Source organism: Phodopus roborovskii, unplaced genomic scaffold (assembly GCF_943737965.1).
Source record: "Phodopus roborovskii unplaced genomic scaffold, PHOROB, whole genome shotgun sequence".
NCBI classification, from domain to species: domain Eukaryota; kingdom Metazoa; phylum Chordata; class Mammalia; order Rodentia; family Cricetidae; genus Phodopus; species Phodopus roborovskii.
Window position 1 is genome coordinate 3,695,015 of NW_026125562.1, and position 20,073 is coordinate 3,715,087.

The window sequence follows — 20,073 nt, forward strand, 5'->3', positions numbered from 1 at the left end:
CACATGAGTGCAGAAGTCTACAGAGACCAGAAGTGGGCATCAGATACCCTGGAAGTGGTTATAAGCTGCCATCTGAGTTCTGGGAACTGAACCCTGGTCCTCTGCAAGAGCAGCGAAGTGCTCTTAACTGCCGGGCTGTCTCTCCAGCTGAGGATTTCTTAGGAGTTGTAAAATAATGTTTATTCTGGGGCTGGAGAGATGTCTCAGCAGTTATAAGCACTGGCAACTCTTCTAGATGACACAGGCTCAATTCCCAGCACCCACATAGCAGCCCACAACTGTTTGTAGCTCCAGTTCCAGGGGATCTGATGCCCTCACATAGACATATATGCAGACGGAAGACCAACGCAATAAAATAAAATAAATTTAAAAAGAGAAATGTTTATTCCTTACAAACAGAGAAGTCTACTTCTCTGTTTCCTGATGTGCAGCCTGATGCCACAGGGGCTTCCCCAGGACAAGTCTGCTCCCCATGGCCCCTCTCCCAGATGGTTTCCAGGGCAGCAGCTGCCCTGCTCTAACTCTCACTGGCCAGCATTTCTGAGGCTGTGTTTGTCAGCTGTGGATTTTGAGCTATTCATGGTTCACAGACTAGCTAGGATCCTCTCACCAGATTGGGTGACTCTTTGCTGTGGTGCTGTGCTGTGCATTGTGGGACATTTATCAGCTTCCCCATTCTCCACCCACTGGATGCAGCAGCACTCCCCAGTGGTGACCATTCACAGAGTCTTTGAGCTTTGTTAAATGTGTCAGGAACTGCAAATTGCCGTCTGTAGACACCATAGATACACTGGATGGAGAGCCCCACTTCTGAAAAGAATTAAAACAAATTAAAATGCAACCCATGCAACTACTATGGGTCTTGTTTGATGAAACTTCAATTCATTTAGCAATGTGACTGTTTTCCAGATCACACGGGGAACATATTCCCTGCACGGGCTGGTTTGGTGTGTCAACTTGACACAAGCTAGAGTCATCAGAGGAAGGAGTCTCCCTTGAGGAAATGCCTCCATGAGATCCAGCTGTAAGGCATTTTCTCATTTAGTGATCAATGGGGGAAGGCCTAGCTCATGGTAGGTGGTACCAACCCTGGGTTCTATAAGAAGGTAGATTGAGCAAGCCAGGTTAAGCAAGCCAGAAGCAGCACCCCTCCATGGCCTCTGCAGCAGCTCCTGCCTTCCAGTTCCTTTCCTGTTTGAGTTCCTGTCCTGACTTCCTTCAGTGATGAAGAGCAATGTGGAAGTATAAGCCAAATAAGCAATTTCCTCCCCAACTTGCCTTTTGGTCATGGTGTTTCATTGCAGCAATAGAAACCCGAAGACATTGCTTTTCTTAGTTTTTATTTTAAAAGTGACTTAATTTTAAAATTCTGGTTTTGTGTTTCTGTGTGTGGATATGGGCATGTGACTGCACGTTTGTGCAGAGGCCAGAAGAGGGCATCAGAGCCTCTGAAACTGCCATTGCAGGCAGGAGTAAGCTGCCTGATACAGGCGCTGGGATGTTCATTCCAGTCACATATTCTTAAACAGTGAGCCAGCTCTCCATCCATTCCCCCCCTCTTTTAAAACAGATTTGTAACTTTTTTAAACATACACAAAAACATAAAAATAATGTGTATGCATAGGATACCATGTGGTGTTTTGACCATTTTAAATACTGAGTAATGTTAAAACAGGCTAAACATATCTATCCCTTAAGTGTGTGTCCCTTCTTTGCAGTGGAAACACTGAAAATCTTTTCTTCCGGCTATTTGGATAGATAACTGCATTGCCATTGTCTACAGTCACCTACTGTGCAATGGCACATTAGAATGTCTTTCTTATAACTGCAGCTTTGGGCCCACTGAACAACCTCTCTCTATCGTTTCATCTTTTGTCAGCTTTGGATGACCCTGCACTCCCACTGAACTGTCTCCCCCTTTTTCCTCTGTGCCTCTTCCTCTCCTCTTGTCCCTTCTCCTAATCCTCTTCCTCACTTGTTGCATGTGGCCATGCTACCCTCAAGGTCCCCGTGATCTTGCTCTATCTGCTCTCTGCATGCTGGGGGTTCAGGCAGCAGAATACTGTCCAACCATATTCTCATCTTTATGAAATGAGCAGTTTTAGCTCTGACTGAGATCAGGTGTGTCTTATCTCTCTGTGCCCGGCATTTGCCACTCAGCTTAATGATTTCTAATTGCATCCATGTGTAGCCATAAAATAAGAGAAAAATCTCCAACCAAGAATCCTAGGGAAACTGGGTAGTCACATATACCCCATTTTCTTTATCTATTTGTCAGTTGATGGCTATTAGGTGGCATCCATGTCTTGACTGTGGTAAAGTGCATGCTCCCTTCATAAGAATTCATTTCCTGTGGCTATACACCCAGTATTGGCTGGAGCACATGGTAATGAAGGGAATGGGCAAAAGCTCCTTGGCCTAAATACAGCCATTTTGACTTCAGACCCCATTTTACCTGTAGGATGAAACACAGTTCAAGCTTCCATGGAATTCCCATGGAGACTGACTAGAAGCTAACCAACTTCCTCTCTAAGCAACAACCTCCAAAACATAATACCTGTCTCTAACAACAAAACCTAATGTCAAAAAGAACAAATGAGTCTAATTAGTTAGATGTTGTGGCATATTTGTACACTGCATGAAGGTGTGTCACTGTTATTGGTTTAATAAATAGCCGAATGGCCAATAGCAAGACAGGAAGAAACTAGGCGCAACTTTCAGGGACAGAGAGGACTTTGGGAAGAAGAAAGGCAGAGTCGCCAGCCCGCCAGAGAGGAAATGGGGGATGCAAGGTGAAAGAGAGGTAACAACATGTGGCAGAACATATAAATGGGTTAAAGTAACTTATAAGAGCTAGTGGGACAAAGCTAAGCTAAGGCTGAACATTCTGTGTCAATTGACAGTGATGGGACACATAAGGGAATTCCCTAATCTCTAAATCCATCTGGTGAAAAAATGTAACTGTAACTTGTGTTTTTAAACCCTGCTTCTGCCCCTGTTTGGGGCTGCCAGGGAAAGCAGGTATAGGCAGGACTTCCGGGCAGGGAGAGTAAGTAGGAGAAGACATTTAGGCTCAAGAGAGAAGGAAGAAAGAAAAAGACACACTAGGGACTAGCTGGCCAGACAAGAGAAAGCAGGAAAGTAGGACATACAGAATGAAAGAAAGGTAAAAAGCCCTGATACAAAACGTAGATGAATTAAAAACAGATTAAATTAAGTTAGAACAGCTAGTGGACCAAGCCTAAGCTAAGGCTAAGAGTCTCTGTGTCTTTATTCAGGAACTGGTTGGCACCCTAAAGAAAATCCCAACTCCAACAGTCCTTGGAAGCACTCGCTCTTCTTACCTGCAGCCTTGGAATGTGAACCGGCGTGAGGCTGCTGGCTCTTACCTCAGGGATTCTTGCCCTTGCTTTCTTGGGGAGGAGGGGCTGGAAAAGGAAAAGTGGACCCAGGGGATCTTTACATCGTTTTGTCCACCACCATGCCTGACTATGACCAAAGCCAGTGGCTGGGTTGGAAATTCAAGCTTGGATTTTCCCAACATAGATGTAGGGAAGGTCTGGGGAAGGCAGCATGGCTTCCTCACCCCATCTCTTCGCCTGGCTGAGGGGGTTTGGGATCAGAGCTTCTGCTCTCCTGCTCCCATTCCTGGTGGCTCCATAGTGATTCTGTGATGGGCTGTGTCCCAGCTCTTCACATCATCTGTCCCAGCTCTTCCATTGAGTGTGCACTGGGCTTGTGGAGGTTTCCTATGCCAGCCACACTGAGTGTTAGGTCACAGGTCTGTCTTAACTCAGGGGAGGAATTCAGGGGCCTCATAGCCTATCTGAATGTACCTCATTGTCCACTTACTTGTCTGCCTATTTAATTAATGGGTCACACAAATCACCCAGAGCAACGCCATCCTGCGCTACATCGCCCGCAAGGACAACCAGCATGAGTGGGGCTGGCTGCAAGGCAGAGAATGGTGTAGTGCTTGAGTGGAGTGGGATGCTGAGGGTGACCCTATGCTGTGTGTGCTGCAGGTGGGGAGACAGAGGAGGAGAGGATTCGAGTGGACATTGTGGAGAACCAGGCTATGGACACCCGCATACAATTGGCCATGGTTTGCTACAGCCCTGACTTTGTGAGTTCCACCACCCCTGAGCTAGAACTCACCCTGTACTCTTGCCCTAGAATCCACTAAGGTCCAGTTTGCTACCAGAGCCTCTCAGTGCTACTCATTGCACAGTGTTTGAAACTGCTGACAGGGTAACCCCGACACTCAGTGTGCTAAATGAGAGTTCCCAGTCATGGCTCCTAAGTCTTAAGATCCAGTCCAGCCTCTCCACAGTGGAACTCCAGCCCCTGATAGTATAGACAGAGTTCAGAATGCTCCATTCCAACTGCTGGCTCTGCCCTGAGCCTGGTCCTGCAGCGTCTTAAAGCGAAGCTACAACTGCAACACACACCCTCACACTATGAGAAGAAACTGGGGCTGGGAGGGAGGCTTTCTTCCCAAATGGCTTCCCAGAGCTGTGTCCTTGACACCCACAGAGATAAGCAGATGCTCCCAATAAGCAATTCAGTTGGCCAAAGGCCTTTTATCCTCTTCCTGTTTCCTTTGTCCTCTCAAATTCATCTCATCTCTTTGGAAACTGTACCTTGACCCTCGCCCCCAGTAGGTAGAACACTAACTGTTTTCTGGGTATTTGCTTGTTTGCTTCTGCCTTAAGTGAGTTCAGAGTCAGAGCCAGGTGCCCAGAGCAGTCTTGGATCTGATGCATGATGGTGGAGAGACAAGGAGACAGAGTTGTATCCTGTTGGGCTGTTACCTAACAACAATCTAATCATGGCGATGTTCTAACTAAATGCCTGAACACCACTGAAGGACTCTAGCAGGTCCAAGTTTTGCAAACGTGGTGCTGGCAGCCGTTGCCTTTTTCCTTCCCCCTCCCTTGTAAACCATAGATTGCATCCCCAAAGCTGGCCATCAAGGTCTATTCCCTTATTTGGACACTTTCTTGGGCCAGACCTCTTCCTGAGGCTGACTACTAATGTCCAACAATCAAAAGCACCCCTCTGCTTCACCAAAATCAAAATACACCACCACATGCTAGCCCGTTCTAACGCAGACCTCCCATTTATTTTTCTCTTCTTAAAAATGACACTTGCAAGGTCATTTGCCTCTGTTTTCTGCCTGAGTCAGAAAGCAACCATTTTAATTTCTCTTCCCCACTTTATAAAGGATCTCTCTGTGAAAACAGGTATTTGGGTCTGGTTTGTACCTAATCTGGGATCTGGGAGGGATCCCTCACAGTGCAGGGGTCCCCTTCAACCACTCTGAGATACAAGTCTGAGGACAAAATACAATGCACTGCAGAAGAAACGGAAGCCAGAGTACTTAGAGGGCATCCTTGAGAAGATAAAGCTCTCCTGTGAGTTCTTTGGATTCCCTCATGGTTTGCAGGGGGTGAGGTGTGGGTGAGGGAGGTGAGGCTGTGGAGGAGCTCTTTTTAGGTTTACCAGTTTTCAGTGCCCACACCCTCAGCTTCTTGCAGAGGTTCTATGTGGATTTCCTCACTTGTCATGTCTTTGACCAGTGCTGTGTATCTGAGTGCCTGGATGCATTCCCAAACATAAAGAACTTCACTCTCATTTTGAAGGGATCTCTCCCTAATCCTTCTTTTTGGATAGTCTTTCTCTTCCCCCATACCATGATGCCTTGTAAATGGTGAATAATTGGCATTTATTGAAGGCTGGGCATGAGTTCAAGCCTTACATCTACTGAATGGAGTTTGTCACTACAGCACCCTATATAGGAGATTAGAATCACCAGTGCCATTGGACAGATGTGAAGGGTGGATAAAGCCTTTATTGGTGCTGGTTCCAACATCAAATGACAGTCACTACATTCTGTTTCTTCTTTGTCCCTGATTTATGTCAAAGGGAAAAGATGTGGGTTAGGGAGTGTATAAGCTGACAGCATCCTGAGGGCAAGGTACTTTATTTCTTTTTTCTTCCTTCCTTTCTTCCTTCCTTTCTTCCTTCCTTCCTTCCTTCCTTCCTTTTTTTTTTTTTTTTTTTGAGACAGGGTTTCTCTGTGTTCCTTTGGAGCCTGTCCTGGAACTAGCTCTGTAGACCAAGCTGGCCTCAAACTCAGAGAGATCTTCCTGCCTCTGCCTCCGGAGTGCTGGGACCAAAGGCGTGCACCACCAATGACGACTGGCCATTTTTTAAAATTTAAATTTGAAACAAGCTTATTTTACATGTCAATCCCAGTTTCCTCTCCCTCTCCTCCTCTGCCCCCCCAACCCCTATCCCATCCCCTTTCTGCTCCCTAGGTAGGGGAGGCCTTCTATGGAGCAGGGCCTATCCCTCCCCCCCCCCCCCCCCCGCGTGTGTCTAGGCTGAGAGAATCTCAGCTAATTCTCATCCCACTGATCCAGGCTGCTCACCCTGGAGATCATGTGAGCAATCTGTATCTTACTCTACGAACTGGCTGTATCATGCAGTGGGAGAGTGTGGGTGGCTGCATTTCAAGGCCTGCCAAGCTTGCCCTGTTGGGTACAGGAACACTGACTTATTCATAGCTTATCTAGGCATTCAGCTTTAAAGATGGCCCACAGCACGTTGTCTTTCTGCAGGGTCTTCACTAGCAGGGCTGGGAGAAGTAGAATGGACACACTGAGTATACATTCATCTACCAGGTTTCAAAGTTTAGATTTTCTGCTTCAGGAGAATGATCAAGGCTGGGCCAGTGTCTCCTTGCTGGCTCACCCAGCCCTGTCCTCATTTAGTGAGTATTTGCTGAGGTACCAGTGAGATCTTTGCTCTCTTCCAAAGTACATCGGTATGTTACCAGTCCCTTGCTCTGCTCAGTCCCTCCTCCACGAGGAAAAACAGGCAAGAAGGAGCCAGCTGATGAAAAAGCAGAAGTGACAAGTAATTTCCTGCTTGGAGAGGGAACTAAGAGATCCAGAATGAAAGGTGCAAAGTCCCTCCCTGTGTAGACAAGGGTATAAATGGTTGCCTTTCTAACTGTGTGGGTAAGAGGGAAGCATTTAGTTTCTCTGTGTTGCTCACACACAGAAAGAACAGCTGCTTCCTTCCTAGACCAACCTTTGCAAGACCTTTAGAACCCAAAATAAGCCACGACCTGGTGGCATATTCATGGCCACCCTGCTGACTCTGGGCCCTGAGGGACAACTGGGTCCTTTCCCCCAGCCCGCTTTCCCCTCCTTTCCATTTTCCTTTTCTCCATTTCCTCTTCCCAATTCTTCCCTCCGCCTGGATTTTCATTTCTCTGGTCACTTGGGGTTTTTCATTTCTTTGTAATTTCCACCTCCTATTCCTTGTCTATGTTTTGCATTGAGATAGCCCTCTGCTTGGAGGAATTTATCTGACTCCAGAATCCACAGTATGGCCCAGAAATCAGACCTGCCTTTCTGCTGGCCCTAGTCCTCAGAGTGAGCAACTGAGTCCTGTCTGATCCCCATTCCAGTCCGAACCATATTTGTTCTGTGTCTGGCTTCATTGGCTGACTGCTGCCTTGGCTGGGTGGCCTTCATTTTGTTCTCCACAGGAGGGCTTGGGTGATAGGGATACAGGAAGTGTGGGTCATTTAAGACATTAATGCCCCTGTGTCCCTGTGTTCTTCTACCTGGGATTCTTACGGAAGAGGGTTCTTTCCTTGGACTGCCCCATCTTTGGTGTGACTGGCAGAGCTCAGCACATGGTTGAGGAATGGCAAATGTGGAATAGGGATGGGTCGCCTCCAGAGAAGTTTGGCCAGTCCATACCACCAGTGGCAGGGCTGGTGTATCTCTGGAAAGATACATTTTATCCGGAAGCATTACAACAACATGTCCCTTCAATGGTGCTGGAGTCTGAGCCAAGAGACTCTCTCAGGTCAGTAGGCTCAGTAAGAGGCTGCAGCTGCCTGTGGGAGAGCATGGTTGGGGGGTGGGCCAGCCTAGAGTGCTGGGCCCCAGTGCCACAGCATATGGTCAAAAAGCTGTGGGCATTTTGCGTTAAGTCAGCCATGAAGGATTTATGCACATTGTACAAGCACACACTGAGCAGGCTTCTCTGCAGTGGCTGGATCAGAGATTCTGGCCTTTGTCAGGCAGTGCGTGTGACCTCCCTATACCAGGCAAGCAGCACCTCTGGATGAGAGCCCTGATGAGTTTTGACTTCATACCCACTGCAGAAAGAAACATGGAATCAAAAGATACAGATCATAAGATTAAAAATTCATAAAAGGGAAATGTTGATGAAACTGGTAAATTTGCATTATTTCAGCCAACATTTGTTAAATTTTAACTAAAAGACAAAGAAAAAACATTGGAAAGGTTGTACTGAGGTCAGGAGAGGCTCTGATAGAGTTAAGTAGGAAGAATAAAACGATGACACTGAACTAAAGTGGACATGGACCCAGAACCGAGGTTGGCAAATGTTCCCCATGTGGGGCCAGTATTTAGGCCTTGCAGGCCATATTCTTTCCTGGGAGCTCTTCACTCTGCAGTTAGAATGGAGAAGCAACAATAAAGCACTGGGCATGGTGGTGCAAGCCTTTAATCCCGGTGTTCCATAGGCACAGGCAGGAGGGTGTCTGAGTTTGAGGCCAGCCTGGTCTACATGGTGAGTTCCAGGGCAGCCATTGCTATGTAGAGAGACCCTGTCTGAAACAGAGACAACCAACCAGCCAACCAACCAACCAACCAAACAAACAAACAAAACCTCAACAACAGCAAAAACAATAAAGCATAGGAAAATTAATGAGCTCCCCCCAGTGTTATTCTCAAACAAGTAGTTTCAATACTAGAAAATCATTGGATTTAAATGTGGACAAAATACTTGAGTAGACATTTTCCCAGATAATATGTACAAATTGCCAATGAGCACATAAAAATTGTTTGACATCAGCCGGGCAGTGGTGGTGCATGCCTTTAATCGGGAGGCAGAGGCAGGCAGGTCTCTGTAAGTTCAAGGCTAGCCTGGTCTACAGAGCTACACAGAGAAACCTTGTCTCAAAAACCCAAAAGAAATCCCCTAAAGTGTTCTACATCATTAATTACTAGAGAACTGTGACTCAAAAGCACAGGGAGATGTCAGTCTACTCACCGTCATACTTAGTTTTTTTCATAATAAACCACCATGATCAAAAGCAACTTGGTTGAGGGGAAGGGCTCATTTGGCTTACATTTCCACACTGCAGCCCAGGACACAGGGCAGGAACTCAAGGCAGGGACCTGGAGACAGGAACTGGAGCAGATGCTGGTGAGGAGTGGTGGTTACTGCTTTGCACCTCATGGCTTGTGCTCATCTGCTTTCTTGTATCATCCAGGATCACCTTCCCAGGGGGTGGCACCATCCTCAGTGTGTTGGGCCCACCCACATCCATCATTAATCAAGCAACGGCATTGCAGACTTGCCTATAGGCAAATGTTATGGAGGCATTTTCTGAATTGAGAGTCCCTTTCTCAAATGATTCTAGCTTGCATCAATTTGACAATACACTAGCCACAAGTATTTACTCTCTCTCTCTCTCTCTCTCTCTCTCTCTCTCTCTCTCTCTCTCTCTCTCTCTCTGTGTGTGTGTGTGTGTGTGTATACAAGGGCTGCAGTGTCAGTGTTGGAGTCTCTTCAGTGACTATTCACTTTTCTTTGAGACATTTCTGAATCATCCAGGGCCCTGAACTGGGATGAACCAGGTTGGATCAGGTCCAGGATCCTTGGGTTTCTATGAGCGCAGACCTATTTCCTTTTTGAACTTATATAGGTCCTTACATTCCAGGTTGTTCTCCATGTGGGTGCCACTGCCTTCCAAACCCTGAAGTAGCATGTGAGCACTGTTATTAGGGCTCACCAATCTCAAGTGTCTATTCCTACAGAGTAGACCTTTAGTTCCCAGAGAGTAAAGTCTGTCCTGAACCCTCTCTATCTCTGCGCCAAGGGCTCTGATTCAGCTGATTTACCCTACCATTGCATTTCTGCCTAAATCAATGAAAACAATAATTGTAGGATGGACTGTCACGGAACCCTGGATTATGAACTCTGTGCAAGCCCCTCCCAGTGCAATCCCTCTTTTGTCCACATGAATCAGCAAATTTTCCTAACAAGTAACTCAGAAAACCAGGGCTTGCCTTTCAGTCTGCTGCTGTGGTGTGTGTAGGTTTTCTGTACCCTGACGATACCGACACAATAAACCAGATCAAGCCAAACTGAAATGTAAACAAACAGGCTTATTTTGAGCAAAGCAACACCTGGGTGAGTCCTCCAGTCCCAGAGATTGAGGCAGGAGAAGGGAAAAAAAGAAACCACATTCTGTAACTAAAACAGGGAGCTTAAATTCCTATAGGTGAGGGGTGATGGCATGTCCTCCACAAGCTGGGCTTGTGCCCAAGTATGGTACCCTTTAGATGGAGACTTTAGGGGAGGAGCTACCATAGCCACCGAGAATGGCAAAAATGTGGGACTGGGCCCTCTGGAGCCTTCCCTTTGTTAGAGAGTGTCTGAGAGGGCAGAGTTTGGAGAGACAGGAATGGGGCTTCTGCAGGAGTGAGCTGGAAGTTCTCCCAAACAGTGAGCAATGTCCTTCCCAGGGTCAAAAGGACCCTCTTCTTCCCTCCGTTAAGCTTCACTTATCCCTCTATTTTATAGAAATCTCCCCAAATGCTTCTTTCACTCTTTTGAACTCTTACGGGGTAACGCTCTTAACATTTGAGGATCAGTTTCAGTTCCTTGTTTTCTCAGGCTGTTTGTGGCTGGATGCAGTCAGGTGTTCACAGCCTTGTGAGTTCAACCTACAGAACAGAGTTAGCATCAGTGGCAACAGATTGAGGGACAAAGCTTTTGCCTTCTTGTCAGTTTTGTTATGTTGTTTTTCCTTTTTCAGATTAAAATATTATTTCTGAATGTTTTTCATTTGGGGTGTGTGCGTGCATGTGCACATATATTTATGGGTACCCTAAGAGGCAAGAAGAGATGGTCAGATCCTTGGGACCTGGTATCACAGGTGCTTTTTTTGGTCATGGTGTTTCATCACAGCAATAGAAACCCTAACATCCCTCTTGAATATCATTGAACGAAGGCACTGTCTTCAGTGTAATAATATTCAAAGGTGGGCCTTGGAGAGGTGTAGTTGTGGATTAAAAGCAGGCAGCTGAGAGATGGTGGAAACCCACGCAGGGCCCTCGTAGGAGGGAGTAGGTAGTGGATGTGGGTAAGCCTGAGGGGTGTATTACAACCTTTCCTGTCCTCTCATCATGTGGTGAGCCGCTTTTCCCAGCACCCACTCTTTGTCATAATGTTCTCCAATGTGAAGCCAAGAGATCATGGACTGAAGCCTCTGAGGCGGTGACACAGAACAATAAGTATTTCCTCACTTACGCTGATTTTCTCTGTTACTTTGTCTCAGTACCAGAACCTGACTAAAATGGACATCACCGTGTAACAGTGATTCTCTGTGACATGGGACATATTCTCAAGTATTGTCCTCTGTTTGAAGCATGGTGTCAGGCAAGCAAGTAGGACAGGTAAAGATGTCTTCATCCTGGGACTAAAGGTTTCAGAGAGAGAGAGAGAGAGACAGACAGAGACAGAGACAAAGAGACACAGAGAGAGACGGGGCAGAGATAAAGGCACAGAGAGACACATAGACAACAACATTCCAGACTCTGATGGTCACGTGGCATCTACTGGGTGCTGGGTGCCCAGCTTAGCTCTCATCTCACTGGTAGCCATGGGTCACTAAGAATCTGTTTTGACACCCACGAAGCCTACTTTAGGTTTTGGAGTTGGAAGTATTAGGGAAATGGTTATTTTAGCCTGGAGCCTGTTTTTCTGCCTCATGCTCATCAAGTTACTTTCTCAGCTAGTTACTACTGTGTGAGACTGTGAGGGGAGAAGGATGGCTGAGTTCTGTGCTTGAGGCTGGCTGTTGGTACAGGAAGTCCTGGTTGTCCTTGGACCCTTTAGGAACTGTTTGCTACTCACTGTCCCGAGAGAAGGCCTGGAATATAGATAGCTGTTATTCTCACTGGTCTGCTGGGGATGGGGTTAGTTTTGGCACAGCGAGGCAGACCTTGGGCACCAAGTGGAGAAACTGGGACTTTCTGTTCTCAGGGCCTTGATTGAATCCCTGATGTTTTTCTTCTGGCTCTGCTGGTAATGTCCCTTTCATCCAGTTTGTGCTCAGTCATAGGGTGAGATCTCTTCTGTCCTGCACTCATCTGTTGGATTCCTTTGTCCTGTGGGAAGTTTGTGTTGTGTGCAAAAGCTGGTGAGAAGGAGCTTAGCTGTGAACAGGAGCTTAGCTGTGAACCAGGAGCATGTCTCCACGTACAGACAGAGATTGACGGGGTCCCCTGCAGGAAGGAGGTCAGCAGGCCAGGGCCAGGGTCCTCCCAGAGTGGTACCCACAGAGCCTCTGTGACCTGGGCTCTGACCCACTGACTAGCTGTGTGAAAAGAAGGAAGTTGATAAGCATTCTGGACCTCAGGCTCCCTTCTGACAAGTGTTCAGACAGACTTGGCAGGACCCTGAGTGGGGCCCATGTCTGTATTTTGATGTCTAGTGTGTACTCAGCGCCTTGCAGAGGGTCTGCCCCCTCTTGAACCCCAGCTCTCCTGTTTGTCTATATGCCTTTCCCCTCCCCCCACCCCACCTTTCTCACTGCTGACTCTCCCATGCTCTGTCTGAGCACCTTTTACCAAGATTCAGCACACTTTCACGGATTTATTTTTATGATTGGACTGGAAGGACTGGTTTCCCAAACCTCCGAAAGACAGAGACCATTTCCTCTTCTGTTTTTCACTGTGCTGAGGTTGTTTCCAAGTCACCCACTGTTCCTGTAATCAGAGTAGGTGTGCACAATAGTCTGGTAGCTCAGAGACTGGCAGAGTTTTTTCTTTAAGGATAGGTGCTAGATTACGGTTTCAGGTTAGATTAAGGTTTTGTTCTTAAGCTGAGAGTTGAGCCTCTCAGAGTGACCTATTCCCACAGTCTGTATTTGAAAACGGAGCTCAGTAAAGGCAGGGACAACATCCTTGCCAGTCTCTAGGAAGAGTGCTTGTTTCTGGAGCATCTAGCAGGTGTCGATGACAGCAGTAGTAAAGAGCATTTGGAGTAGCCAGTTTGCCTTTAGGGTGCACGGAAAAGAATCTTGGGGCGGAAATTGCAGGAGATTTTACTTAATTCCTCCTTTCTCGAAGAGGGTGTGGCCTTCTGGGTCTGGATGTGCATCTCTGGTTACACAAGGGAGGAAAGGGAGTGCCTAACTGGGATTGGTGCAGAGTGGGGAGGGACACTGGGTCCCTCCTACATTTTTCCGGGAATCTGTATAAAGTTGCAGCTTGTCCAGCGACCCAGGTCAACCTTGCTGAATCAAGTCTGGGAATTCCAGCACCAGCACCAGCAGTATGCCTATGATACTGGGATACTGGAACGTCCGCGGTGTAAGAGATGGGACTGGGGTGCAAGGCAGGAAGTTCTTAACAGCAGGGCCTTTCTAGCTGAGGAATACTCATTAGCACCTCTCGGGCCCGCTCCTCGAATCTTCTGCCTATAGTTCCCAGTGCCCAGGAGCTTATACACCTTGGAGGTTGGGGGTATGGGGTGTTGGGGGGGGGGAGGCGAGTGCACGTGTGCGTGGATATGCACTGGCTATATTTGTGCAGGGTGGGGTCTCTCTTGGAGAAGATGAAGTCATACAGTAAAGTTCCCACACCTCTGTCTCTGTTCTTTTCTTCCAGCTAACACACCCCATCCGCCTGCTCCTGGAATACACAGACACAAGCTATGAGGAGAAGAGATACACCATGGGTGACGGTAATGACACCTTCCTGATCAGTCAGCTATCTCCATTTGCCAAGTGATTCCCATCAACCCATGCTTAGCCCCTTATGCCTCACACAGTTCTCCTTCAGTTGGAGCTAGAGCCTGCTGCTTCCAGAAACCTCTTTGAGGGTGCAGTTTGGCTTTTCAGTATAGAACACTGAGAACAGAATTTCTGGTCCATCTGTATTTATAATTAGGCTGCATGCACAATTGGGGTCCTATTGGGTCTAGGCTCCTCTTATTACCGGTGTGGTTTCTCTCTTTCCTCCATCTTGGAAAGTGACTCTGTAAGAGGCTGTAGACACACCCCCTCCACACACATACACACACACACCCCAGGGGTTCTTGCTTCTGGTCCATACCAGGAGTAGAGTGGGACACTGGGCTGATTTCTTTTCACTTCATCTTGTCCACAACAGCTCCGGACTTTGACAGAAGCCAGTGGCTGAATGAGAAGTTCAAGCTGGGCCTGGACTTCCCCAATGTAGGCACAGGGAAGGGGAGGTCTGGGGAGGGCATGGCGTCCTCACCTCATCTCCTCGCCTGGCTGAGGGGGTTTGGGATCAGAGCTTCAGCTCTCCTGCTCCCACTCCTTGTGGCTGCACGGTGTCCTGTGATGGGCTGTGTCCCAGCTCTTCATGTCACCTGTCCCTGCTCTTCCATTCAGTGTGCATTGTGTTCATGGGGAGTTTCCCATGCCAGGCACACTGAGTGCCAGGCCCCACATCTGCCCTCACCCAGAGAAGGGATGCTGGGACCCCGTCTCTCATCTGATCATCCCTGCTGGTACCCCATCTCTCATCTGATCATCCCTGCTGGTACCCCATCTCTCATCTGATCATCCCTGCTTGTGTTTTCAGCTGCCCTACTTAATTGATGGGTCCCACAAGATCACCCAGAGCAACGCCATCCTGCGCTACATCGCCCGCAAGCACAACCTGTGTGAGTGGGGCTGGCTGCAGGGAGGGGCATGGGGAGCATCCTCCTTGTCTTGGCTGGGGTGGGATGCTGAGGATGAGTCTCTGCTGTGTGTGCTGCAGGTGGGGAGACAGAGGAGGAGAGGATTCGAGTGGACATTGTGGAGAACCAGGTTATGGACACCCGCATGCAGCTCATCATGCTGAGTTACAACCCGGACTTTGTGAGTTGCCAGTGTTGGATCCTACAGGGTTTGCAGCAGGACTTAAAGTCTTGCATCAGATTGCAGCATCCTCCTTCAGTGAATGAACTGTGTTACTGAGTCTCTGTGCTCTCCTATCTTACCAGCAGAATGACCCTCAAAACCACAGTGAGCTAGCACATCAACACTATGAAAATATTTTGACTAGAGTCGTGATGCAAGATGTGGTTGAGGTTCTGCTGGTGCACAGTCCATCTAAGTGCTTTAGCATAGTTGTAATCTCTGCTGTATCTGTCCCCTGTAAGCTTCCATGTGTCACCTAACCTAGTGTTCACACCAAAAGATCCAGGATGAAAGTAGTGGATGCAGGCATGGCCTGTTGGTGGCTTTAGTGTAGATCCTTTGCACGACATAAAAGACATAATCATAATAAGATCATAGTCATAGTGCTCTGTGGGGGGGCGGACAGGAGGATTTCTGGGGGCTTAATGACCAAAGAGTCCAGCCTGTTTGTGAACTCTGGGTAAAATGCACGACCCTGTTTTTAAAAAGGAAAAAAAAAAAAAAAAAAAAAAAAAACAAAGAGAGAGAGAGATTAAGAAAGACACTTGACATCAACATTCGACTCCCTTCTACCAACAGGCAGCATTGTTATTCCCATTTGATGGAAATAGGTCATAGGTCATATATGCACACTGGTCTCACACATCTATCCTGTGCATTCCCCATAATTCTGTCTTAGGTATCAACAGAAATCAGGACATCTTCTTAATAGGTCACTCAGGATCAGCAAGAAGACCTGCTCAAAACTGATGTTTACTCTTCACATATGTGATCTGTTCTCATGCTCCCCAAACCCAGTATAACTGTCTACTCCTGGGGTCTTTATGTCCTTTGTATCTGTGTCTCTACTGGATCTCTGAGGCCAGAACATGCAGGATACTCAGGAGGTGCTGGGTGTCACTCAAAGCTCCTGGTTTGGACTTTAGCAATGGCAGATTCCAGAGACAGTGTGAAATTCCTGTCTGACATGAATTCTACCACCAATAAATTATGTGTGACCTGAAGCTTAGACATAGACCTGGCCTTTTGCTGGGAAGGTGGTTGTTCCCTTGTGCAGAACTGGGAGGCCAATCTCTCCACTGGGGAGCCTGAGCCTAAGGGTGGTGACAGCTGTTTTCTGCCTCAGGAGAAACAGAAGCCAGAGTTCTTGAAGACCATCCCTGAGAAGATGAAGATGTACTCTGAGTTCCTGGGCAAGCGGCCATGGTTTGCAGGGGACAAGGTAAAGAGAGGGAGGTGGGGAGGAGTTGATGTTCTTTCAAGGTGTCAAATTCCAGTGCACTGACCCTCACTTCCTGCAGGTCACCTATGCGGATTTCCTTTCTTATGATATTCTTGACCAGTATCGAACGTTGGAGCCCAAATGCCTGGATCCCTTTCCAAACCTGAAGGACTTCTTGGCCCGCTTTGAGGTGATGTCCTGATACTGTTTCCTATGGGTGGCGTTTTTATCCTCTTCTACAATGCTTTTCTAACCTGAGACTAAAGGAAAGCAACCAGAATGTTTTGAGCTTTCTGTAAACATCTGTATGGGCAATATTTATCACTTCAAAATCTCTAAATCCCCAAAAGTTGATTGACTTCCGAGTCCCATTGGACAGATAAGGAATCTGAGGGAACTCACTTGTTCATGGTCTCAGCATGAGTGGCAGCTAACTGGACTCCATATCTGTCTCTGGGTCACCATTTGGTGACTGCTCCTGCTTTGTGTCAAAAGAAAAAAAACACACACGCGTGCACACACACACACACACACACACACACACACACACACACACACACTGCCAGGGAGTAGTGAGATGGTTCTGAGTACTGGATAGAGAACTGTTAACTCTGCTCTAGGGAAACTGATTAGAATCCTGTGGGCTGTCATCTTAATGTTCCCTTTCTTGCATGATTTGCTGAGTCTGTGGACATTTGGCTGTTCTCCTAAACACACACACACAGTCACGTTTTTCAGCTCCTTTTGTGTTTGTTAAGCCTCTCTCCTGTGTAAACACAGGCTAGAAAGGGCCACTCCTCCACCTCCCTCCCCCAGGAGCATGTTCATGCAGATAAATAGGGACAGGGCCTCCTTGGGAAGAGTAGAGAGGGGAGAAGGAGGGAGGGAGAGATGGGGGGGGGGAGAGCAGATGGCTGGAGGGAGTGAAGGAGAGTAGGGAGAGGGGGAGAGAAGAAGGGTGGAGGGAAGGAGGGAGGGAGAGAGAGAGAACACAAGTACACAGGAGAGAGTGTGCATGCATAGACAGCTGTTCTAGAGTAGCTGTCTCACTAGCTGTGTGAGCCAGAGGAAGTTGGTCAACCTCTCTGGGCCTCAGGAATCCCTGATAACTGATCTTGCAGGACTGATGGGCCATATTCTGACCTATATTGTAATTTTTAGTGGTCATAAGAGATCCAGCCCCCCTTTAATAGAGGCTGTGAAAGAGTTCTGTTGCCTGGACTGGCAGCTAAGCAGGCTGCACTGTGCTCCAGCCTGAGCCCAGGACAAAGGCCCCTCCTGGCATGCCCCCCACGCCACCCCACCCCACCCCCTCATCTGTGCAGGCTGCAGACCTGAGCACCTGCTGTGTCCTTCCCATTTGGCAGGGCCTGAAGAAGATCTCTGCCTACATGAAGACCAGCCGCTTCCTCCCGAAACCTATATTTTCAAAGATGGCGCACTGGTGTAACAAGTAGGCCTGCTACCCTGGCTGTCCTAAGGAGGCCCTGTGCACACGGGATGCTCCTGGCCCTGGGGACAGCTGGCCTTCTGCACGGCTGCCTCACGGTTCTCAATCTTTCTCCTTCCCACCCCTTCTCCACAAGCCTTTGCCAGCCCCCTGCTTCCTAGTCAGGCCTGCCCTTGTCAAGCCCATGTAGTCTTCATCTCCCCCATCCTTTCACCAAGATCCCTCCTTCATCTGTGCCCTGACCCAAGCACAGTCCTCTATGATTTGATGTCTCCCTGGATTCCACTCCCTAGAATTACCCTAAAGGACAATACTGTCTCCAGTTCCAACCCATTCTCAGTGGAGGGGCTGCCCCGGGCCTGCCTCATCTCCAATAAAGCCTGAAACACACTTGCTCTGTGCTCTGTCTTTTTCTTTTTTACTCGCCAAGGGTCACAGCTGCTTCCAAGAGTCTGAGCTCTGAGCTGGTAGTGCCTGCCTCTGAAGAGTCTCATGAAACCAGAAGAAATTTGAAATATCTTGCTTCTAATCTGAGACCCTCAAGGCAGGGACAAAGCTCTTTAGAGTACTTGTTCTCAACCTCTGGGTTGTGTCTTCTTTGGGGACGTTGAACAACCCTGTCACAAGGGTTACATATCAGATAGTCTACATATCTGATATTTACATTATGATTAATAACAGTAGACAAATTACTTTATGAAGTAACAAGGAAATACTTTTATGGTTGGGGGCACAACATAAGGAACTGTATTAAGGGGCTGCAGTATTAGGAAGGTTGAGAACCACTGCTCTAGAAGATAAAGCACGTTTGCCTAGAGCTGCCTTCACCGTAGCACACAGGAACTTTGAACTGTGAATACAGCTGTGGGTGTAAGTGAGTGATGATGAGCCTGTGGGCCTGCCCAGCAGGGACCCAGGATGTTCTCTCCATGTCACACATGCCATGGCTGTGTTAGTATTAGGTGTCTACTGCATGGTCTTTACTGGTTTTCTGATGTCCTCTTGAAGCTGGCTTGAAGTTCTACCACCACGGGGACATTTATTCTTTGTTAATCCTTTTCTATCTAGGGAAACTGAATTGATTGAATACACCATAACTCCTAGTTAATTATTACGTATGCCTCCTCTAATGTCAATGAATCTCCCTGCTAGCGAAGCTGTGTAATATTGTATGATCCATTCAGTCCATGGATAACTGGTTAGAATAAGTCTGCTTTAATCAAACTCTAGTTTGGGGCCTGCACAGGTTCAGAGCTCTGGTTCCCCTTCCAGAGGATCTGAGTTTGGCTCCCAGAACTCACATGGTAGTGAACCATGTTCTGTGTCCCATGCCTGGGCATCTGCCACCCTCCTCTGGCCTCTGTGTATACTGCATGCATGCATGTGGTGCATAGACATTCATGCAGGCAAAATGACCATACTCATAATATAAATCTAAAAATGTAAAAACCCATACACACAAAATAAAATAAAAATTAAATCAGACAATGAGTGTATTCTTTATGTCACATCCAGATGCCCACCATCTCCTGGCCTGCTCATCTGCTTTCCGTTTGCTTTGTCACGATCTGGGACTTTCCCAGGTCCTCCTGTGCAATCAGATCTGAACTGCATACATCAGGGACTTTCTGGAATTCCCTTTTGCAATGGGCTGGTTAGGGAGTGACAAATGACAGAAACCTCTTCCCATGACAAATGGCACATGAATACCCACATAACCCCCAAGTAGTTTGTCTCTCTGGATAGAGTGTATATGCTGTTGATTCTGTCTCTTGAGAGCCCTCACCATTACACACAGCAAAATCTGACCATGTCTGATCGTCAAGGAGTAAGTTAGAGGTGTGCAGGAAAGAAAGTAAGCTAGTTCCCTTTGTCCTTATAAATCTCTCAACGTGCTGTGGTCTCAAAGGAGAAAATAGTGTGTCTGCTTGTACATTTCATCCAGGAGGAGTTCATGAGGAGCTCAGGAGATTTGAAAGACTGTGTGAACACTTGCAAGGAACTGCTGCCATGGTTACCTCTGTCATAGCTGGCTTGTCCCCATGAAAATCACCAGGCACTTGTGCAGTCACCTTTGGCCTTCCCCAGGCCGGGTCCTGGTGTAGGAAGTGGCTGCAGTGCTTAGAAAGCTCAGCAAGTCCTTCAGGGACCTACCCTGCAGCTCTGGAGGGATTGCAGTGTGGGGTTGGGTCTAGCCGCTTGGTCCAGAGTGCTGTATCCCCCAGAGAACGACATATAAAGCCATATATCATGTTTTGAATGAGGGAATTTTCTTTTGTATGTAGCAAGGCAAAGTAAGAGAGAGAGAGAGAGAGAGAGAGAGAGAGAGAGAGAGAGAGAGAGAGGGACAAGGAGAGAGAGAGAGAGAGAGGGAGAGAGAGAGGAAGAGAGAGTATC

The 20,073-nt window shown here is 47.6% G+C and overlaps 2 protein-coding genes across 2 annotated transcripts in view; both read left to right on the forward strand.

Moving 5' to 3' along the window:
- Positions 1-20,073, forward strand: part of LOC127216867 (glutathione S-transferase) — a 72,355-nt gene that overhangs the window by 9,623 nt on the left and 42,659 nt on the right. The window lies entirely within an intron of this gene.
- On the forward strand, positions 13,302-18,066 carry LOC127216866 (glutathione S-transferase Y1). The gene is made up of 8 exons (XM_051177741.1): positions 13,302-13,439; positions 13,737-13,812; positions 14,241-14,305; positions 14,682-14,763; positions 14,862-14,962; positions 16,131-16,226; positions 16,306-16,416; positions 17,594-18,066. Exons 1-8 carry the CDS (start codon positions 13,404-13,406, stop codon positions 17,681-17,683), a joined length of 657 nt encoding a protein of 218 aa, XP_051033698.1. The 5' UTR covers positions 13,302-13,403; the 3' UTR covers positions 17,684-18,066.